Source organism: Elaeis guineensis, chromosome 6 (assembly GCF_000442705.2).
Source record: "Elaeis guineensis isolate ETL-2024a chromosome 6, EG11, whole genome shotgun sequence".
NCBI lineage: Eukaryota > Viridiplantae > Streptophyta > Magnoliopsida > Arecales > Arecaceae > Elaeis > Elaeis guineensis.
The window spans coordinates 35,809,523-35,834,440 of NC_025998.2; the positions used below are offsets into that span (position 1 = coordinate 35,809,523).

The following is a 24,918-nucleotide window of genomic DNA, read 5'->3' on the forward strand; positions in this document are numbered from 1 at the left end:
ACTCACTAAGTGGTGCAGATTACTGTTCTTAGTTCCTTTTTATAGGAAATAATATTTGAAGGTCTTAATAATATAATTGACCTGGACAACTTTTGTGGCATGATTAACTTTGGCCAATTTGTTGGAAGATTTTTTATGCTATGTACAATGGGAAATTGCTTGATGCAGACAGTGGTGTATATTCTAAAATTCAATCTAGATATTAATAATTGTTTTGTCCAGGTACAAGAGAAAGAATAAGAAATAATACAAACTTCTACCTAATATTTATCAGGATAGAAAGACAAGAATATAATTACATAACAGGTGGTCAATAAAAGATATACATTGACTTATAATCAAAGGCATTGGCTTTCAGAATTTTTGGTTTGGAGGAATCCTGGAGATCTGGAGAAGTACTCATGTACTTCAATCTGATATTTATCAGGATAAGAACACAAGAATGCAATTACATAACAGGTGGCTGATGGGATGATGGGAGATACATCTTGACTTACAATCACACGCATTGGCTTTCGGAATTTTTGTTCTGGAGGGACCCTGGGAGTCATAGAAGTACTCATGTACCAAAGTATGATCTGACAAGCAGGTAGAATCCATCCATAATACAGCACCATACCTCATCTTGGGTATGTTCCAAGATTTGCAAGCTTCACTATTCACAGGTCAAGTGAAGTCCCCAACCATCTCTCTCTCTCTCTCTCTCTACCCCCAAAGTACGCCTTTATGCATGCATACCTGCAATTTGCATGCATACCCATGTTTGTACAATTTTGCTCCATGGCCTGCCATTTGTAGACTTCAGAAAGTGAGGATTCGGGTGCAAAAGGTCTAAAATTGTTTAAATGCACTTCTAAAAAGTTACGTTGCCAACTTCAAGAAAGTATGTGATGGTAATTTTGCAGGCTTGGTTATTCTTTAACCAAGCAAGACTGCAGAATCTTTTGATGGCAGGAACATAGCCACATGAAAAGCAATTTAAAGTGGTATGCTTGCAAATTCTGTTTAGTGCTTGCTTATCCCAACAATCAGTTAAGTGCCACGTATAAACTCATACATAAATACTATATAAAAGAAAAGGTTTCTTAATATATATTTAAAAAAATAGCTTAACCACCAAGAAAACTTTGAGTTCCCTCAAGCTAATAACACTTAGAGATTGCAAACATGAACCTGCAGTGTTTTGTCAGTTGACACTCCACAATATGTCTCAAGTAAATATGCTAATGATTTGTGGGGTTTTGACAAGATCTCACATGCCTGCAACAGAAAACAATAAATAAAAATTATCATTAGAACTCCATAGGATAATATAATTCTCATTGCCTGCCCAATTCCAAATATGAATAGATGGAAACTTTAGTATACAAAGCAAAAGGACATCCACAATTAAAGCTTTCTGTAAAAAGAAAGGAGATTGATGGAAACTTGAGTATACAAGGCAAAGGACATCCACAATTAAAGCTTTCTATAAAGAGAAAGGAGATCTACAATTCAAGATTCAGAGAACATTTTTCCATCATCACCAAAGTTTCCAGGAAGTCAAAGCTCAGAAAAAGCAACCCAAATCATTTCAAATAAAAATAACTAATGTAATTCTCAGCGAGGCATCATGGCAGATTTATATAGCAGTCTAACAGGACAACCTTGAAATGCATATTTAGACATGTCAAAGGGTAAAACTAACAGCATTACATCAGTACATTTTTTTTTAATGTTAAAAAACACGTCATAGAATTCTAATCCAAGTAGCATTAACTGAAGGAAAAAAGCAAAGACAAGCTAGAGGCCTTTAAATAGCAAGAAGATAAAAATTAAAAGACAAATGACAAAAGGCAAAGATGAAAGGCAGGCTATGAACATTAAAAGCCCAGGTCAACTGAATTTGAAGGGCACTCTAGAAATCTTAACAAGTTGAAACATTGCTTCTTCTGTCCACAATCAGACATTCCAGATTGTCATTCTCATCAATTAGCACCAGCAAAATGGCTAATCCAATTCAAGATTCCTTGTTTAAGAACTTGATCATGTGATTTTCTATTCATCCAATTATTAAAATCCTACAACCATGAGAGGGAGAGCAGTTCTCAAGCAGAGAATGGTCACCCTTATATAAAAATTTGTAATTTTTTTCCAGAGAGAGAGAGAGACCCACACTATAATTATTCAGGAACAGATTTTTGGAGATGCACCATCCAAGAATCGAACCCGAAATCTCTGATTGCTAAGCAGAAAGGTATGGCCACTGTTCATGACAAGAACCGACAAACTATATGGTTCAGGGCATATTGAACCAAACTGATTGGTTACTGAGATGGTTTGACCAATCAATCTGGTTTCTGAACCATTTTTATTTTTTTTACAAAAACCCCTCCCATCTCCCAATCCTCTCCCGATCTCTCGATTCTCCTCTACCCTCTCCCCTCTCTCTAGATGCTCTGCACTACAATGACAATGACAACATGAGTGTAACGACGACGATGCGAGAACGCAAAGACGATGATGCAACCAGGGTTAGGGTACCGGTATGCTTCTCTCTCCCCCTTCCTCTCTCACTCCTTCCCTCTCCTTCTCCCTCTCCCTCCCCTAGCTTTGATGAGTCTCAGCTCAGCACAGCATGTACTGGTATCATACCAAATTGGTTGCATGCTAGTATGACCTCGATACTGATTTGGTGAACCTTGGTTCATGATTTATTTTTCAAGTTGTAATCCATGCAAAGTAATCTTTTTTAATACATGTATGAAAACATCATGAAATTCTTTCATGGTTCAAGCACCATTATGATTCTTGTTAATTGTATTATACGGATAAATTTTTAATATAAGGATAAATTCCATTTTGACAAGCACAAACATCTATGATGAAAGGATAAATAGTTGAACTGTAGCTAGAAATGCTTATCACAAACCATAACAGAGAAGGTCAAGGGTTCTTATATAATTACAAAGTGAGGGTTCATAAAGGATGCAGCTTAAAATACAGAAGTGAATATCTATAGCAAAACGTAGAGAACAAAAGTAGCCAAAAACAGAAGTAACTTGCAGAATAACTGACACATGAGGGTAAGAGAAAGGGAAGGGTGCAGCAATTCATCGGGTCGCTATACAATGTTGGGATCAAGTAGCTGGTGAACAGCACGCAAAAATGTTGAATTCTTCTAGAGGTTTTGAACCATTAACCAAATTTCAACCACGAAAGTTGTGTTTCACACCAAAAAATGTTGCTTGTATCCTTAGATCTCAAGAATTAGGTGTTATTAATGAAACATTCTTCAAAACAGATTCTTATCAAAAATAATATAAACCATGATTGGCCGTACTGCTCTAAACTGCTCAGTTCAGGCGTGCCGAACCAAACCAATAGGGAGTTGAGACGGTTAGCCCTATTGGCTAGGAACAAAGACCAACCATCCCATTAAAACATCCTCTCTGTTTGAGAGATCAGATTCAATTAAACCCCCCACACCCCAACCCCCCAACCCCTAGCTCAGTAAAAAGCCTCTCCCTCCCCATTGGCTTGTGATCATTCAAAAACTCCAACCTACATCGCACCCTCGCCCGCTTATGATTACCCCTTCCCCTTGGCTCCATTGTGCATTCAAGAGAAACCTTGCCTACATGCACTTGGAGCACCTCCCCCGTCCCCCTGCTCATTGACACTGCTCCTCTCCCACCCCCCTCCCCTCCAAGAATAAAAAAGGCATCACTGGTATGTGCCTCTCCCCTCCCAACCTCTCTCTCTCTCTCTCGCATGCGCACTCCACTAGGGTTAGGGCTAGAGTTTCCCTTGGCCCTCCCCCTTCCTCCCTCCATCCCTCTCTCTCTCTCCCCCTCCCTCCCTCTCTCTCACACTCCGCTAGGGTTAAGGTTAGGGTTTAATCTCGACCCTCCCCATTGCTCCCTCCCTCCTCACTCTCTTGCTCTCTCCTTTTCTCTCTCTTCCCTTCTCTTTCCTTGTTTTTGGTATGCCCTCGAATGGCATAGTATAGACTCATACCGCACTGAATCAGTCACCAACCGGTACACTCTTCGGTACTAGTTAGGCAAACCTTGATGTAAACGATATTCAACAACATATAGCCTGCAAATACGATGATTTAAAACTTATACAAGAAGTGGATATGTGTTTAAAATGATAGAAATTATAATATTTTTAAGCCACTACACAATTAACTTGCAAAAGCCCAACTAGTAAAAATCCCTAAATTTCATGATCGAAATGAACATATCTTACACCTATCTTACAAAAAGTAGGTATATGAAGCATCTTAAATAATCAGGCTTCGGACAAAATGTAAGACCCTGATGATGACATATATATACATCATTTCCAATATTTGACCTAGTTGTTAATCACAATACTGAATTAATCAAATGACATTGTAGTGTAGGTCATTAGAAAATAATAATAATAATAATAATAATAATAATAATAATACCATCGTTGTAGCATGGTTACTTACTTTTGCAGTATCAAACATGTTTACAACATATATATGGAAGTCCCTCTGGAGCCAAAGAACATCATTATCAGCTCCATGAAAGACCTGAAACATATGATAAGAAGCATAAGCATTGAAGCATTAATATCAAGATTACAACATATAATGTATATGTATGTATACATATGTATGTATGTATATGTATGTATATGTATATTATGTATATATGTGTATGTATATATATGTACGCGCGCGCGCGTGCGCACACGTGGAAGTTCCTCTTGAGCCAAGGACAATATCATCTGCTCCATAAAAGACCCAAAATATATAATAAGAAACATAAGCATTGAAACATGGATATCATCATATACCAGTTTGACTTTCCTACAGCCCACATCAGAACTACAGAAAAAACTAGAAGTAAATATGGAAGCATAGAAAAACACATAGGATTCATATTATTATAAGGGTATCATGCCTGGTCGTATATTATGATTTTTCATAGGCAAACTATTTGAAAGAGGCTAAAATTATCCATTTTTGTAAAAAAAGTCAAACTGTTACTAGTTAATGGTCGTCAGAGATGGGTAGGCAACAGGAAAACCAGCATATTACCACCGCATCAAATACATTTGCCTGATATGGGGGCAAGAATATGATTTTTTTTTTTTCCAAATCCATAAGCTCTGTTCCAGTGGACACAAGGAAAAACTAAGGCACCAAAAATGTCACCAGGAAGCACCAGCTGGCGGCTCACAGTTTTAGGTGCCCTACGGTTCTTACTTCCTTTATGATGCAATCAAGATAGAGCTAGAAGACCATGTTATTTTATTATCAAGGAGCTGTTCATATTATTGTTAATTAAGATAAACAGACCATGTTAAAATTCATAACGCAGAAATATCCATCACACTCATTTACCTGCAAACATAATAGGAATTAAGCTAAACCTCAAGGTGAACAGCATAAATTTTAATTGGATAAGGAATTTGCTAAATACAGAAACTTCCAAGCATACTTGCTCCATCCAAAAGCAATAGTATCAAAGTTAGACATCAGAGCCAAAAGTTTTAGAAACTAATACATTGATGGATATATACAGATAGAAGTTATGTAAAAAAAGTTATTCTGAAAGGTGTTGTTATATATTCTAAGAAGTAGTTCTTAGATGGAATAATAAACCAAAACTCAATAAATTCATGCATAGGATAATCTGCTATAAATCCCATGCCAGTGTCTCTAAATGTCTGCCTATTCCTTATATCATTTTAGGACAGAAAATGTCATAAAGACTACCTTGCAGATTGAAGGATCAGCAAAAACAGGGCGTAGGATGCCCATCACATCATGAAGAGCAATTGTATCAATCAGGAAATCTTCTCTTTCTATAGAGATCTGGTATGATCAATAAAATATATAAGCAACATTTACCAAAGAAGAAACATATATAAAATACTCAAATGCAGCTCAACATTACCTGCATTAGAGCAGTAAACCCCAGGAACGATCGAAGACTATGTTGCTCTGTATCAACGGCAAATACTTGTTCCTCACTTAGTAGCTTTGCAAGGTACTCTAATTGGTGTTCTGTGTCTATCCAGACATAAGAAGCACTCATATCTGAATACTCATGAGTGGTAATGAAATTTAATAGAGCAGGAGGGTTCTCCAATAATGAAGTGATCTCTTCTTCAAATGGATGCATCTTCAAAGAGACTTCTGACACAGATGTGAACAAGTCAAGAATATAAAATTGTTTAAACACAACTAGAAGTTATGCCACATCGATGTAAACAGCAAACTGATAATAGTGCAATGATTAGACATTTATTATATTTTATCCCATCCAATTGGACAGCTTGATGAATTTTGCTAAGCAGTTTGTCCTATATACAGCCATACTAGTAATCCCCAGTTAGAAAGACACAATATTTTGTACTTATCAACACTGTTGTTCTGCATGTGTCACCAATTTCTTTAGCAACATGGCGTCAAGCTCTGTGAAGATAGGTAATTGACATTATTCAATTTCCAAGGAGAATCTTTTACAAATACTTGGAAGGTCATTCCTCAAATTAAATAACTCAAATGTATGAGGGACATGCTGCAGATGTCAGAAAGAGAGATGCAAAATTGCCACATTCATTTTAGATTAAAACACAAAAGTGCTAACCTTGAACATACTGTGGACCCACCTAGATGACTTTCATTTCCCATATACTTGCATGCAGACCTAGCATTCCAATGTGAATGCTAAGAGAAAAAGGTCATCATCGCTATGTCTAGTAGACATCGCAAGCCATAAGCATAGTCTCCTTGAAAGCCAAATTCTTCTAGCCTAGATTGGACCTGATATAATCCTGCTGGACCAATCCGGTAATGTTTTGAATATCTATATTGCAATCCTTTTCCAACATAATTTGAAGTATATGAGCAACCAAATTTCATTCAGACACTTTTTTACCCTAAATTTGTATAGAGACTCACTTCCTTGTTCTTGCAGCCTAATCCACAATCATACTCCAAATTCAGCTAACCAAGATATTACATTATGACCATGTAATGCAGATTATAGAGGTCATAATCACTTTCAGATAATTTTTGGAAAAAGCAAATTAGTACTCTAAGCTGAAAAACCAGAATCTTTGAAGGTTACCTATAGCTAGCGCAAGAGATACCATAGCAAATTAGTACCAAGGAAGGAAATACCGAGTCAGTCGTGAGAAGTCTCCAGGTGTTCTCAGCAACCATTTCAGCCATCCTTTTCAAGTAATTATTGGAAACGGTGCGGAAAAGTCTAACCTTTTAAGAGAAAAAGCAAATATCCGGAATTTTTTTAGAGAATTTTTTAAGTATGAGCAATTTGATGTCAAAGCCGCAGATTCTTCATATGCAATCTTCAAATGAGGAATCAGTCAAGAGAGGATAAAGATTGAAGCTTTATAATCGAGGAAAAAAAGATTAAACTTAGAAAAATCAAAGATTAAACGCAAGATTTTTCATGAGAGACTAAAAGAATCTTCAAGAAGGTAAGTCTCATAGAAGAGCGGGCAAGAAGTCGAGTTACCTTCCTCCTTTTCCTCGCGCTTGAAATGCTTGAAAGGCGCGTAGGAGTTATCGGCTAAAACGCGCTTGAATCGGTTCTGGGGCTTGTCCTCGAACTCCGAGCAGCATCGCCAGCCGGCCGCCCTCCGCCTCCGCAGGCGCCGGTAGAGCGCCGCAACGACAAGGGAGACCGCCGCGGCGCATGCGATGGCGACGATCGCGTTGATCTTTTCTCGGGTCGCCATTGCCGGAGCTCTCAAAGGGGACTACGTCGTCCCAAGAACTGCGCTCACACTTGGTCACCTACTCTGGGTGGTCGGCCTTGGGAGCGGCCACGAAAGAAAGCAGAAGACGGAAAGGGGGAGAGGTGCCGACTTTTTATATTGCAATTTTATTTGATGTAGAACGTAAGGGCCGACTTCGGGGCCTGGGGCACCGCCTAACAGGCCAAAGCGAAGTGGAGGCAGCAGTGCGATGAGAATTACCAGACCACCATTCGGAGCGTGGAGAGGATCTCTCATGACCGGCCCAGCAACTTTTTCGAGTTGGCCCAGCAACAACCGGCCCTAATAATTTGGCCATCGTGGGAGTGAAAGTTCCTCCTGCTACGTATCACAGAACAGAAAATTTCTTAGATAGGCTTTATCTACCGCATATATCATAGAGCATAGATAAAACTAATGGAAGAGTGCCAATTCAGGATCTAATCCACACAGACAACATCCCACTCTTCCTCAACTCTAGTTAGTTTTCCAGCTATAAATGCAATTGAAATTCAAAATTGTGGCGAGAATTTAAAATTGAAATTAAAATGTCTATAACTAGCTTAGCCTCTCCCCTCGTCTTGTGCCGTCTCTAACGAGCTTTTTCTCATCTTGAACTCCTCTTCCTTCCCTCTGCATCTAATCTCTGTTGCTGCTGTCTCTCTCCCTAAGGAAGGATGAATCGATGATCGTAGACTATGTGACTAAGGACCAACCTTCAATGAATATTCAAGCTACTCTTGGCAGCGATTCTTCCATCAATTTCCTCTTTAGTGGTGGAGGCAACAAATGAACTTTTATTTGCTTTTGGTGCTAAACTGATGAATAATAATACTATTTAGATTCGCTGGTTTCAAATGAATGATGTTTGCATTTTTTTATTGAGAAATTGATGATGTACCATATAACTTGTCAAAATATGATGTTTTTTGTGGCTATTTGTCTGCCTAATTGATGAATAGATGAGAAACCTTTATCCCTGAGACAGAGTATGTTTCCCCATTCATTCTTAGTATTGGTTCTCTAAAATTAGTGTTGGACTTCTATACTTTTATTTAAATACTAATACATGGGATTATGTTTTGCTGTGAATTGTTTGATTTCACTGAGCATAGGGTTAAAATTGCAGTTTTGAAGTGTTACTCTCCGTAGGTTTAAGGAGGGTTGTGGATCTCTACCCCTATTATGTTTAACTATTCCAATATAATGGGGCTACTCCGCCAAACAAGTCATTCGGTTATAGGATGACAGTCCACTCTTAAGTGGGAACTTCTTGGTGTGCACTTAATAATTAACTTTTGAACTTCTTAATCCACTTGATGATTTCCTCTAAGTTTGGGAGTTTCATGCATCCCCTATCAAAGCCTCCTAATATCAATATTTATACTGCTGATTGTTGAATATACAACAAAGATATTCACAATCTGCTTGCTTATGTTTAACATTTTGTGCTATATTTGTTTCATTATATTTTCTGTTGTGGTCAAGGGCTCATAGCTCAGTATGCAATGTATTATCCATTCTGATCTATGGGCCTCAGTTTTATCTTTCTAGATTTCAATCCAAAAGATGCCTTATGGAGGAGAAAATATCTCATACCCTATAAGTCAGAGTCTTCCTTGACTTACAATCAATATGGGACTAGTGATGCCGTCCCTCCATCACCACAGTCATCTCAGTCAAGAAAAATTCTGGATATGAGCAGAAGGTGTATTATAGTCTGCTCGAAGGCACGTTGGCTCCATAGTGGGCGCTAATATTGCGATCAAGGGCTCATGCTCGATACGTTAGGTATTGTCCACTTTGGCTTATAAGTCTCATGGTTTTATCCTCTGAATTTCAATCTAAAAGATGTTTTATGAGAGAGAATGTTTCATCCTCTATAAGCAAGAGTTTCTCTTGACTCACAACCAATGTGAGACTAGTGATGCCATCCCTCCATTGCCATAAGGCTGTCTCTTCTGTAGCTTGGTGTTCAACCCTCTCAATCCTTACTAGCTGATCCTGTATATATATAGCCTCGGCCTCACTCTCCGAAGCCAGGCGACTCTTATTTTAAGGGAGTTTTTGGCTTCTTCCAGAGAGGCCTTGGCTTCTCTCAAAGCAATCTTTGTGGCATCAGTCTAAGACTTCTTAACCGCAAATTGCTCTTCCTACTATGCTAGAACTGTATGCAACTCTCTCTTGATTTGATCTCGCTTCTCCTTAGCCACTTGGAGAAGGTGACGGGACAAGCGAGCTTCTTCTTCTTAACTTGGGCCTACTGAAATAGGCCCTATGTCTTGAAGGCTCCATAAAGATCACCACCAGGTTAGAAGAGAAATATACCAAAGATAGTTAAAATCAGCACTTTATCGCAGTGGCATCCTAGAGATAGTCCTCGAAGAATCGTGCTAATAGCCTCTCCTTGTCGATCGAAAACACCTAACTCTTCTAGCAACTTCGCATAAGCCTCAGCATCGAACTGCTGATGGGAGGCTGGGAAGCATCTAAAAGAGTGGAGTGCTCTCTTCCGCTACATTTAGGGAACCACCCTCAATAGGAATTGCATCGGCCACAATAATCTCTATGATTTTGGAAGGAGGGGCAGCATATTTTTTCTTTGATTGCTTTTCTCTCTACTGCTATATAGCCTCGACAATGTCAGTATCCACAATGTCAGCCTCGATTGCAACAGCCTTGGGAGAAGGAGATAGGATGATCCTCCTCTTCTTCTCCTTCTTCTCCTTGGAGGACCAGCACCGGCTTGTCTCTCTAACTCCTCCTTGGAGAATATTAGACCTGCATAAACATAAAAAATAACATATTTTGGCCTTGCTACTTTGAGGTCGAACAAATAAATACTTGCACTAACCTTTGGGATTTGGACCTCCGAAGTACAACTTTCGAAGGAGATAGAAGTTCGGAGTACGGTGGCACCTTGAGCTGCTTTAACTAGGAATGGCATCGGATCAGGTTTGGGACGGATTTCTAACTATCCAAATCTAAACCCAAATATCGAATAAACTATGCAAACACAACCCAAACATTATTAGGACTGGATTTTTTTTGCCCAAACTCGTCTCAATCGGATATCGAGTAATTTGAGTTTACCAGATCCAAACCTAATTGAGTTACATTGAGCATTTTTTTTTTATTTCTATCAACTATAAAGCTATACTATCATTCCACAAATCATATCTATCTTAGACAAATAAAATTTAACAATATTTAATTCTATGTTCAATCAAAATAAAATTCAAACTGCCTTAAGCAAATAAAATTCAATAATACTTAATTCAATAAAACTTAGTTTCATATTCAATCAAAATAAAATTTAAATACAATAAAAATTTAATGGATTAAGATATTCAACAACAATACTTAGTTCCAACATCTCTGATGGACTAACGACAGTGTCACTATTAACCAGATAAAAGAGACAACAAGATGGTGGATGGTGGTATGTGTGTGGCCGACTGGCCATATAGGACTGTGGGTGAGGAGGGTTTGGTTTGCCATTTTGTGCTTTGTACTTATGGGGTGGCGGCTGAAGGGAATAAAGGAAAAGAAGAAAGGGGGGAATGAATGAATAAGTTAGAGTTTTATAATTAGTAGGTGATAATTGATAAAATATATTTAATATAATATATATATTAAAATATTAAAATAATTCAGATCGGATTTGGATCGGATATTGAGTCAGGCACATAACTACCTAGTCCCAGCCTGAATCCAAAGTTAAGCATTCAGATTTTACCTAAATCCAGTCAATGTGTTAACTGGCTGACCCAATTAGGTCGGGTCGGTTGGGTACTCATGGGTTTGGATTTTATTGCCATCCCTAGCTTTACTTTACTATCAACTCTTCCAACTCTAATAGCTTCAAAAGATTCAGCAATGTAGATTTCAATAGTGATCGCCACTTGATCGAAAATTTTCATGGAGTCGGGTAGCACTCGAAGAAGAACTGACTCTTCTACTCATGAATGAAGGGTCATAAAGAAAAGTTTGTGATATTTTTTTAGGAGAAATGTACCATCAATCTCCACTATGGAAATACATCTTCACTTAAAAGAATGCTCGGAGCATTCTCACATGAAGAGATATTCCTCGGAGTAGGAGAAAATAGAAGAACACAACTAACCCAACAAAGAAGACAAACCCACCAGAAACCCTAGGTCAAGGAAAGAAGAAGATGATAACAACTACCACACTACCACAGCACTCTTCTACCCAGCAACATCAACTCCATCTTTGTGATCAAAAGGTGAGGTGAGTGGCGTCTACCTCTCCTATGCCATTTATAATACTGTTTGATGATAGTGGCCATTTGAATAAGTGGTCTGATCGGCTCATGTGTGTTGACATCTCGTTGGATACTGAACACCATCCATATCGACACTATCAAAATGTCCAATCATCATACTAAAAAACCCACACACCATGATATCCTCTCGAAAAATGAAGGTGAGTACACATCTCCCATAAATGTACACATCCGACCACTGACCTATGGCCCTTTAAGGTATAGCCTAGGTGGTGCATGATGTCAAAACCTCCTCTCTCATCTAGCACTCCGATCGAAGCACCAAAATCGAGCCTACGACCATCAGAGAATATGCTTCAGCATAGCCTCATTCCCAAAACCCTTATTAGTATTGGTCTCAAAGATCTAAAACTCGAAACCTTAGTATCCATGCTAACCGCCAATGCCATGATGAACACAAGAATTCTCTCTACTTTTTTTATCTGAGCTAAAAAGATGCCTCAACCTCGAATGTGAGGGATAAGTGATACATCCTAGGATGGACCATCTATCATGGCACTGACGATCCATTGGCAGTCAATCACATGTCCTTGGTAGAAAGTGATGGAGCAAATACCCAACCTCTGCCATCTAATCTTTTATGACCATTCTAGAGGAGTTTTAGAGTCTTCTATCCATAAGATGATAAATAGTTTATCCACTTGCTGCTCTACTTCCTCCTCCACCAAGTAAGATTCGTAATTTTAATAACTCTCAAACATGCACGTTGTTATTCCCTAACAGTCAGAGCACATCTTTACGATTGTTGCTCTCTGGCAGATGGTGCACATTTCTAAAAACGATAGGTATCTACCTTCGTATGTATAACTCTACTCTCCGAGACCCTCCAAATAAGTTAACACTTAGTTTGCATACTTATTCATAGAGATTGATGTCATATGAACTAGAATCTAACTCCATAGAACTCTAAGCTCTCTTTACTCCACCTTCAAGATCTCTATCCTCGGCATGGTGTCTTCCATCCTCCACTTTCTTACACCAATCCTCCACACTTCATACCAACACCACTTCTAAGCTCTATCAAAAGCATAGATCTTTTTTATTTGCTTCTATGAGAGACTGACTTAAATATCGGAGGATCTACCACCGAAGAATCCCCCAGCATGAGGATTTTTCTATCTTTGGTGTTTTTGCAAGATCCAGCTCAAGAGCTCAATCGAGGATTCGACATCAGCATTCAACTTGGAAGATCTCAACCAGTCATCCTACGGCCACCACTCACTCCTGGCTTTAGCTCAACAACTGGAGCCAGCTAGACTCCCTAGTGGCAATAGGTCTCACATCAATAATGAGTCAAGGAGGACTTTGGCTTATAGAGGATGGAGCCTTCTCTCTCCCATAAGGTGCCTTTTGGATTGCAATTTAGAGAGACAAAACTGTGAGGTCCATAGGCTAGAGTAGATAATATCTCACATGCCAAGCCATGAGCCCTTAACTACAATATTTCTTATTTACACTGTCATCTGAAACATTTAGCATAGAATTTTAACTTATATATGGAGCCAATTATGTAGAATGTCTAACATGTGTTTAGCTTGAGTCTTAACTTAAGTATTATAAGTTATAATTTTTTTATTGCAATGTATGAAAGCTTTAAAATTCCATTAGCTATGTCTTAATGAAAATTGATTCCCTCCTAAAGCACATGGGATGCATTCCTTTGGTTTCTGAACAATGGACCCTGCATTTTTAAATGGAATTAGAATTGCCTCACATATAGTTTATCTTATAATTTATCTTCTATACTCATTTGGGTCATAACTAAAATGATCTTGCAGCCAAACCTGCACTACCATTAGACCATTTAAAGGTCTACAGTTTTTGCCTCAAAGAAAAAGCCTACGATGCAAAAATTCAGCAAATACATGATCACGCCACATAAGAAATCAAGTGTTATAAAAACTCATAGAATTTCATTCGAGAGGTTTGTTCTTTGGAAGAAAACATGCCTTTTTGCTATGTTTAATGAAACAAAGTATCTTGCCAATGCTCACTACTCTCCATTGCCTTTGGAATGTTGATAAACTTCACCATCTTATTAATAATTGCATTGCCTATAGTCCTTCTTCAAATATCCTATTAGCAATATATTGCCCTAAATAAATGGTTCAATAGATAAACAATTGACAAGTATTAGTTGCATGGTCAAACAAGTTAGAACTTGGAGGCTTCTTTTGTACTGTTAGAAACCAAATATGTGGTAGTTTCTTTGGAGCATCGTAAAGTGATAGAACTTAGAGGCTTTCACTCATGGCTCGATGACTCCAATAGTAATATGAAAGATTGTTCATTATATCAAAATATAAAATCAATGCAATAAAAAATTATGATTCAAAATTACCCATGTTAGTGTAGCGAAAATTTAGTGCAGGGGCAAAATGGTAATTTTAAAACTTTTTCAAAATTACTATTTTACAGTGAAATTATTAATTAATCTCATTAATTAATACTAATTAACCCTACACTAGGATCTAAATATGATACAACAGCATGCATTTAAATTTGAAATTCAAATTTGAATCAGTAAACCTTTTACAGTACTGTGTTCAGAATACATCACCTTTTGCGGGTAGTCGATCACCGCAATCAGATCACCGTCGGAGGGCTCTGATCGTCACGTCATAGCCACACAAATATCTAGCCTCTGCGGATCGTCCACACGAAGCTCCCGTCTAATCAGCTCCTCACGAATGCTAGTTCGTGATTTCACCCTTTTGATGGCAGATGTTGATCGAACTCCTTCGATCAATGTGTGCTGACTCTTCAGATGCTCTGGATCATTTGCACGATTGCTTGAGAGGCTGATGGATCTCTCCCTGAAATTTGATGGACTCACGACACTCGTGGCACACCAATCTCACTTCCCAAATCCTAGGTAGAAACCCTAGGGTACACACTAGAAACCCTGCGCTCAATTTTCTTTCTTTTCTTTCTTTTTCTCTCGGAAGGTTTTGGACCTTCACCTTGCGCACAAACTTGCCTCACGCCCAAAAGTTTCTCTCCTAAAATTTTTTGCACACGTCCCACCTTTCTCCTCTTTTTAAAACAACATCGAACGTGTCTTATCCGCGTGAGAGGATAAAGATAAGTTGTTGCACATTTGAATTCAAATCAAATTTGAATTCAAATGCAAAACCAACTCATCCCTATCCACTTGTGCGTGAGAAGAGAAGGGGCGTGAGTTGATTTGTGCATGGAGAGTTTACATGAGAAATATTTTTTCGTGTAAAATATGGGGCGCACAAGATAAGACCATGGTGCATGGATTAGTTGGTTGCTCATTCAAATTCAAACTTTCTTCTGAATTTGAATGGCCAACCAACTTATTTTTATCCAGATATTTGGCACACAAGGGTGGACGTGGGATGGCTTCTGCGTGGAGAAAATTCATGAAAAGTTGCTTCTCGTGAATGTAAATATGCACAGAAGAAGTGAGGTGGCACAGGGAGAAAAGTCAAAGTGGTTTGAACCTAATTGAGCCAACCTAATCTAAATAAGTTAAGCACAATTAGAATAAATTAAATCTAACTTAATTAGGCTTAATGAGGTTCAATAAAATCCTAATCAAATTAGAAATTAACTAAACCTAATCCCTGATCAAATCAGGGACTAAACCACCTTAGCGATTAGGTCAACATTTAACCTAATCAGGTCAATCCAAACTGAATCCAATTCAATTGGACTTGATCCAAAAATAATTACTCAATCAAATTGAGTTAATTAGCGATCAAATCACTAATTAAACCTCTCATAAATATTGAGTCCAAATTCGATGGGCAATCAGGCATCAGAGACCATCGATATGAAACCCTGATCAAAGAGTTCAAATTTCAAATTCAAAATTTCAAATTCAAAATTTAAAATTCAAAATTTTGATCTCGATACCCAAAATATGTGGAACTCATGATCAGAGAATCCTAATTCTCAATCATAGAGTTTCAGACACATAAGACTCATAATCAGCCATCTGATCAGAAAGGAACCACTAATGTGTGTGACCCCGCAGGTTCGAATCTAAGCCGGTAGCACAGGAACTAATTCCTGTACTAATCGAAGTGACCATCTAGCAATGGTACCCGACGATCGGATAGGTCGAATAATCGCAATCGCAACATTCAGAACCTACGTGAATATGGTTACCGTATAATTTATCCCTTTTGACCCCTGTGTTTAGGATGACTCAAGGTTAAACTGTCAACCCTGATGATATCATCCGAATCGTGCTCAACTCAATTAGTCCTGTGACTCCTCACTAGGACTACCCTGGCCAAGGTTTTGCTAAATTGAAACACGACTGTACACAGCTCCTAAACTGGAGTAGTCAATCCCATCTTGACACACGCACCGACAAGTCAAGTACTTGACTACACCCAGCAGCCTTCCATCATTGAATTAGAAATTCAGGTAGTCCAGTGCCTAAGTGCAGTGAGTTGCTTGCAAGTCACCGTGGTGGTCTCAGGTCGGAGGGACATTTATACCCATATCCCATCGGAGCAAATCTTGACAGCAGAAATAGCTCCGGAGTTGGTCACGTTCAGTGCAGATGTACCATTACATCTCACCTGTATGCCATACCAGTGTCTCCACACTCTTTGGTTACGAGGACAACCAACCCATATGGCACACAACGACCTATGCTCGATAAACGTTGTCGTCCTTGGTAATAACGTATCATTTGATCGCGAACATGTTTAAAGACTAAGCGACAAATCCTCCTTTGTCGAGTCTAAATAGTCCTAAGGACTTCACCACAACACAGGAGTTCATTAGAAGATGAAACATTTGTGATAAAAAAATATCAAAATAATTTTTATTTATTTATAATTCATGTACTAATACAAAAGAAGCACAACCGTCAACAGGCTGACGATTGACTTTGGGACACTATTTCCAACAATCTTCCACTTGGCCTAAAGCCTATCGGTGCAGTATCTAATACCCATCTTCGACTTGTAGTCGTTGAACTCCTTCACCGCAATGGCTTTAGTGAATGGGTCGGCCAGGTTCTCCTTCCCCTCGATCTTCTGAAGGTCGACGTCACCTCGATCCACGATCTCCCGGATGAGATGGTAGCGGCGCAGAATATGCTTCGTCCGCTGGTGTGCCTTTGGTTCCTTCGCCTGAGCAATGGCTCCAGAGCTGTCGCAGTAGAGCAGAACTGGACCAACAAGGGAGGGTGCTACTCCGAGCTCGGTGATGAATTTCCTCAGCCATACCGCTTCTTTGGCAGCATCTGATGCAGCAATATACTTCGCCTCGCATACTGAATCAACCACAGCGTGTTGCTTGGAACTCTTCCAGCAGACAGCCCCACCATTAAGGGTAAAAATAAATCCTGACACACTCTTGCTATCATCGCGATCAGACTGGAAATTAGAGTCTGTAAACCCTATAAGTCTCAAGTCTGATTTACCATATGTAAGCCACTGGTCCTTAGTATTTCTTAAATACTTCAGGATGGTTTTAACAACCTTCCAGTGATTCTCTCCTGGATCAGATTGGTATCTACTCACTACCCCTAGTGAGTATGCCACATCTGGTCGTGTACATGTCATGGCGTACATGATAGATCCCACTGCTGAAGCATATGGAATCCTACCCATACGCTCTCTCTCTTGAGGTGTTGTCGGACAATCCCTCTTTGAGAGAGAAATTCCATAGCCTATCGGTAGATAGTCTTTCTTGGAATTTTTTATGCTGAACCTTTTCAGCATAGTATCAATGTACGTGGACTGAGATAAGCCAAGCAACTTTTTGGATCTATCCCTATAGATCCTCATCCCTAGGATGTAGGAAGCTTCTCCCAGATCCTTCATGGAGAACTGTGATGATAGCCAAATCTTTATTCCCTGTAATGCAGGGACATCATTCTCGATTAAGAGAATGTCATCCACATACAATACAAGAAATACTACTACTGGATCATTAGCCCACTTATAAATGCAGGGCTCTTCTCCGTTCTTAACGAAGCCATACGTTTTGATCGTCCTATCAAAACGTATGTTCCAACTCCGAGATGCCTGCTTAAGTTCATAAATGGACCTCTGTAGCTTGCACACCTTAGACTTATCTGTGGATGTGAACCCTTCAGGTTGTATCATATACACCTCTTCGTCCAGCTCTCCATTTCGAAAAGCTGTCTTCACATCCATCTGCCAGATTTCATAGTCCAGATGGGCAACTATCGCAAGCATAATCCGAATGGATTTGAGCATTGCCACAGGAGAAAACGTCTCGTCATAGTCTATACCATAACGTTGACGATATCCCTTGACAACCAGACGGGCTTTATAGGTCTCCACCTTTCCGTCTGTGCCCCTCTTCCTTTTGAAGACCCACTTACACCCTATGGGTTTTACTCCTTCGGGTGGGTCAACCAATGTCCACACATCGTTGACCTTCATGGACTCCATTTCGGATTTCATGGCCTCTAGCCATTTTTCAGAGTCAGATCTCTGTATTGCATCCATGTAGGTGATCGGATCCTCATCGTTTTCATCAAGTTCGACAGGATCACCATCCCGGATCAAGAAACCATAGTATCTGTCCGGTTGATGTGGTACTCTATCAGACCGCCTTAAGGGTGCATAATCAATGGGCTCTGGATATGATCTAATCAAATCCGGTTCAGGTTCAGTAACATGTGTCGGTTTTTCTACCTGTCGAACTTCGTCAAGTTCGACCTTAGAGGCAACAGTTTTTTCACTAAGGAACTCCTTTTCTAAAAAAATTGCCTTAAGGCTGACAAACACCTTTTACTCATCAGCAAGGTAGAAATAATACCCTTTGGTCTCTTTTGGGTACCCAATAAAATTACACTTGTCAGACCTAGGTCCAAGCTTGTCTGTAATTAAACGTTTAACATAAGCCGGACAACCCCAAACCCTAAGGTGCGAGAGTACTGGCTTACGTCCTATCCATATCTCATATGGCATTTTGGCTACAGACTTACTCGAAACTCTATTTAGAAGGTAACAAGCCGATTCGAGCGCATATCCCCAGAGGAAGATCGGCAGACCAGCAAACCCCATCATGGATCGAACCTTGTCTAATAGGATCCGATTCCTCCTTTCAGACACACCATTATGCTGTGGTGTTCCAGGAGGAGTCCACTGAGAGAGAATCCTATTCTTCTCTAGATACGTCAGAAACTCATTGGAAAGGTATTCACCTCCTCGATCAGATCGAAGAGTTTTAATACACTTCCCAGTTTATTTTTCTACCTCATTTCAGAATAGTTTGAACATTTCAAATGATTCCGACTTATGCTTCATTAAATAGACATACCCATACCTAGATAGGTCGTCTGTGAAGGTTATGAAGTAGAAAAATCCACCTCTTGCACTTGAGCTCATGGGTCCACATACATCAGAATGTACCAGACCTAAGAGTTCACTGGCTCGCTCACCTTTTCCAGTAAAAGGTGACTTGGTCATCTTCCCAAGAAGACAGGACTCACAGATTGGAAGTGATTCACAATCACTAACTTCAAGAATTCTTTCTTGAGCCAACCTGTTTATCCTGTTCTTATTGATATGACCTAGCCTACAGTGCCAAAGGTAGACTTCTGACACATTATCTATTCTAGAGCATTTACCGAAGTTTTGAACTACATTAACAGGCTGTGATAGTAAGTAAATTCCATTACTTAATTGTCCAACAAATATTGTAACACCATTCAAAATGATATTGCAAATATTTCTTTTTATTAAAAAATCATAACCGTACATGGCCAAAAGGTCTACAGAAATAATATTTAATAAAAAACTTAGACAATAGTGACATTCACTCAGAATTACATTACGAGAATTGATTATAAGACTCATGATTCCTAAAGCTAGAACTGGAACTTTGCTTCCATCTCCAACGTTCAGGAACCTCTCGCCTTCATCAAATCTCCTACTGACCTGCAGACCCTGCATCGAATTACAAATATGATAAGGGCTTTCGGTATCCAATACCCAGGCAGTAGTGTCACAAATCAAAAAGTTGCAAGGAGTTATCATATAATTACCTTGCTTCTTCTTTGGCCTGTTCGGGTCCAGGGAGGCAATGTATTGAGGACAGTTCCTCTTCCAATGCCCCTGCTTCTTGCAAAAGAAGCACTCCACCTGGCTCTGGTCGTGCTTGCGCTTCTTGGTCTGACCCTGTGCTACTGTCCCAGCATGAGATTGCACCTTCTTATTTTTCTTCTTCTTGTTCTTCTTCCCCTTCCCAAAGGGTTGACGACGAGAAGAAGACCCTCCCACTACATTCACCAACTCCTTATGGAGTTGGTGATCCTTCTTAAAGTTCTGCAGCAACCCCAATAATCCGTGGTAGTTTACTGCAGGCTTTGTCATTCAAAAATGAGTAAGAAATGGGAGGAAGGACTTGGGCAAGGAATTAAGGATCGCATCCTTATCGAGCTGCTCGTGCAGAGGAAAGTCCAATTTGCTTAGGCGCTCAATCATCTCGATCATGTACAGTACATGATCAGTGACTGAAGCCCCATCCCTCATCCGAGCATTGAAAATGGCACAACTAGTTTTGTGCCTTTCAACATCGTCAGACGTGCCAAAGGAGTCGTTCAACATTTGAAGCATCTCCTGTGGCTGGGCATTCTCAAACCTTCGGCTGAACTCGTCATTCATTGCTGCCAGCATAATACATCGAACGGTGGTGCGGTCATTGAGCCACTTCAAGTAAGTGTCTCGGATCGCCTTACTAGCGTTTGGAGCTGGCTCCTCAGGTGCTGGATCCGTTACTACATAAAGGATCCGCTCATGCTCAAGGACGATTTTCAATTTTCGATACCAGCTATCGAAATTGGGTCCCATGAGCTTGTCATTATCTAATAATGACCGAAGCGACAGGGTAGTGGCCATAGCTGTATAAAGGAAAACGAGACCTCTATTAGTACATAAATTAATACTAAAGACTTGAACTTTAGTCTAAAGTTTTTTTCAATATTTTTACGAACTGGTAGCCTCATCCTCCAATTCGAGGAATTATTTTAATTCCTTAATGGGTACTAGAATCCACACAGACTACACACGAGCCCAACTTTGGTTGGTCAACCCATGTGCATCTATGGGTAGGTTCTTAACCAGTTGTTTCTCTAAACAACTTCTAGTAATTGATTTTGCCCCAGAACCTAATCAGTAGGCTTTGGCCTCCACTGAAAAGATCTGGTTAGGTCCAACCATTAACATGACTTAATTTAGTGAATCAGATCAATAAATGATCAGGCCCGATTTTGGCCGGCCAACCTAACGACCATCAGAAAGACTCAATCAAATTATCATATTATGAATAATAATTCCATTAGCCAATGAGCACCAGGCCTTTGGGCCTCCAATGATCATTGAACTAATGGACTCATTATCACTCACTTAATGGGAGGCTATGACTTAGTTATCATTATAACTTAATCATTTTAGGGACCTAATAATTTTGAGGATTTTATTAAAGAATAGTAGAGAAGAAATCATCCAGCCAATTTCAATCCTCCCACTGACTTCACCAAGTCAGATTAAAAAAGGATTTAATTAAAGCTGGCATTAGGAGCACCTAAATCAGTCACACTGATTTACCTAATGACATGGGTGAGCTCTAATCACCAAGTGATCTAATCAAAAACTAACTTACCAGATTGGCTAGGTAAGTGAGATCAGTGGTGGGGATTTGCCATTAACTCGTCAATGATCGAATCAATGCGAGTAGCTCCCGCTTAAGAACCACTGGTCAAAACTACCGAACTTACCTTAGACACCAACCGGTTCATTAGTTTTAATTTTGATCAACTTAGTAAATAGGGCTCCACCGCGTAGCCATGAATTAAGTCTATCTTGGTCTAGTTAAAGACATGGACCCATTCAACTACAACTATTGAAGTTGAGTCTAGAGTATCCTTGATCTAATCTAATTCAACTTTTGATTAGATTTGACCAATTACTCCATTTAGTCCATTTTTTAAGCTAACCTTAGGTCTAACCCAATTATGGACCTAATTCATCTAACCCATTGACCCACAAGTTTATGCAATTGTCTTAGGTCTTAATTCACAATTCTAGACCTACTAGACAACACTTAATTCTTTTAATTAAGTACTTGGGCTGATGGGTCAGGGTTTGGCATTTCGAAAATAATTTTCAAATTTTGAAAGATTTTATTTTTTTTGTTCACCAAATGTGTTGACTCATTTCACAAACAGGTCAGCACAATTCATAAACAGCAATCCTATTGCTCATTTCATAACAGAAAATAACTCAAAATAAATCATAAATTTTTTTTTAGATCTAATCTAACACATTCATGATAAATTTTATAATTAAGTCATTTCGCTGCTTCATCGGCATGGGATATAATTGCATCGGCACCCCTACCGCCATAGGAGACCCCGTCGAATGGGAATAGAGGGCCTTTAAACCCTACTATTCTCCTATGACCGGATGGCCATGGCAACCAACCCAATTAGATTACTTGCTACCCATTTCAAAATTTAAATTTTAAATTTTAAATTTTAAATTTCAAATTTTAAATTTTAAATTTCAAATTTGAGATTTCAACCAAATTTCAAATTTTGAATTTCGAATTTTCAATCTTTGAATTTTAAATTTTGAATTTTGAATTTCAAATTTTAAATTTCGAATTTCAAATTTCAAATTTCAAATTTAAGATTTCAACCAAATTTCAAATTTCAAATTTTGAATTTCAAATTTAAAACTTCTAACAAATTTCAAATTTTAAATTTTAAATTTCAAATTTTTTTAAATTTCAAATTTTGAATTTTGAATTTTAAATTTAAACTTATAGATTACACCTTAATCTATGTATGCATATGTATATCATATTCTAGAACCATGCTCTGATACCATTTGTAGCGAAAATTTAGTGCAGGGGCAAAATGATAATTTTAAAACTTTTTCAAAATTACTATTTTATGGTAGAATTATTAATTAATCTCATTAATTAATACTAATTAACCCTACACTAGGATCTAAATATGATACAACAGCATGCATTTAAATTTAAAATTTAAATTTGAATCAGTAAACCTTTTACAGTACTGTGTTCAGAATACATCACCTTTTGTGGGTAGTCGATCACCGCAATCTGATCATTGTCAGGGGGCTCTGATCGTCATGTCGCAGCCACACAAATATCTGGCCTCTGCGGATCATCCACACGAAGCTCCCGTCTGATCAGCTCCTCACGAATGCTAGTTCGTGATTTCACCCTTTTGATGGTAGATGTTGATCGAACTCCTTCGATCAATGTGTGCCGACTCCTCGGATGCTCTGGATCATTTGCACGATTGCTTGAGAGGCTGATAGATCTCTCTCTGAAATTTGGTGGACTCACGACACTCATGGCACACCAATCTTACTTCCCAAACCCTAGGTAGAAACCCTAGGGTACACACTAGAAACCCTACGCTCAATTTTCTTTCTTTTCTTTCTTTTTCTCTCAGAAGGTTTTGGACCTTCACCTTGCGCACAAACTTTTCTCACGCCCCAAAGTTTCTCTCTTAAAATTTTTTGCGCACATCCCACCTTTCTCCTCTTTTTAAAACAACATCGAACGTGTCTTATCCGCGTGAGAGGATAAAGATAAGTTGTTGCACATTTGAATTCAAATCAAATTTGAATTCAAATGTAAAACCAACTCATCCCTATCCATTTGTGCATGAGAAGAGAAGGGGCATGAGTTGATTTGTGCGTGGAGAGTTTACACGAGAAATATTTTCTCATGTAAAATATGGGGCGCACAAGATAAGACCATGGCGCATGGATTAGTTGGTTGCTCATTCAAATTCAAACTTTCTTTTGAATTTGAATGGCCAACCAACTTATTTTTATCCAGATATTTGGCACACAAGGGTGGGCGTGGGATGGCTTCTGTGTGGAGAAAATTTATGAGAAGTTGCTTCTCGTGAATTTAAATATGCACAGAAGAAGTGAGGTGGCGCAGGAAAAAAAGTCAAGGTGGTTTGAACCTAATTGAGCCAACCTAATCTAAATAGGTTAAGCACAATTAGAATAAATTAAATTTAACTTAATTAAGCTTAATTAGACTCAATAAAATCCTAATCAAATTAGAAATTAACTAAACCTAACCTCTGATCAAATCAGGGACTAAACCACCTTAGCGATTAGGTCAATATTTAACCTAATCGGGTCAATCCAAACTGAATCCAATTCAATTGGACTTGATCCAAAAATAATTACTCAATCAAATTGAGTTAATTAGTGATTAAATTATTAATTAAATCTCTCATAAATATTGAGTCCAAATTCGATGGGCAATCAGGCATCAGAGACCATCGATATGAAACCCTGATCAAAGAGTTCAAATTTTAAATTCAAAATTTCAAATTCAAATTTTAAAATTTAAAATTTTGACCCCGATATCCAAAATATGTGGAACTCATGATCAGAGAATCTTAATTCTCAGTCATAGAGTTCCAGACACATAAGACTCATAATCAGCCATCTGATCAGAAAGGAACCACTAATGTGTGTGACCCCGCAGGTTCGAACCTAAGCTGGTAGTACAGGAACCAATTTCTGTACTAATCGAAGTGACCATCTAGCAATGGTACCCGACGACTGGATAGGTCGAATAATCACAATCGCAACATTCAGAACCTACGTGAATATGGTTACCGTATAATTCATCCCTTTTGACCCCTGTGTTTAGGACGACTCAGGGTTAAACTGTCAACCCTGATGATATCATCCGAATCGTGCTCAACTCAATTAGTCCTATGACTCCTCACTAAGACTACCCTGGCCAAGGTTTTGCTAAATTGAAATACGACTGTACACAGCTCCTAAACTGGAGTGGTCAATCCCATCTTGACACACGCACCG

General features: G+C 38.8%; 1 protein-coding gene across 6 annotated transcripts in view; it reads right to left on the minus strand.

The window, feature by feature from the left end:
* Positions 1-7,833, minus strand: part of LOC105046842 (protein RRP6-like 3) — a 27,478-nt gene extending 19,645 nt beyond the window's left edge. For 5 of the 6 annotated variants that reach the window (XM_073259471.1, XM_073259473.1, XM_073259476.1 and 2 more), the window contains exons 1-5: positions 7,512-7,833; positions 5,922-6,163; positions 5,741-5,839; positions 4,466-4,549; positions 1,174-1,260 (exon numbers count right to left, since the gene is read on the minus strand). In XM_073259471.1, coding sequence (XP_073115572.1) covers positions 1,174-1,260; positions 4,466-4,549; positions 5,741-5,839; positions 5,922-6,163; positions 7,512-7,734 — 735 coding nt within the window. In that variant the 5' untranslated portion in view covers positions 7,735-7,833. The remainder of the gene's footprint in view (positions 1-1,173; positions 1,261-4,465; positions 4,550-5,740; positions 5,840-5,921; positions 6,164-7,511) is intronic. The other variant, XM_073259472.1, reaches the window with a different exon arrangement.
* Positions 7,834-24,918: the final 17,085 nt, after the last annotated feature.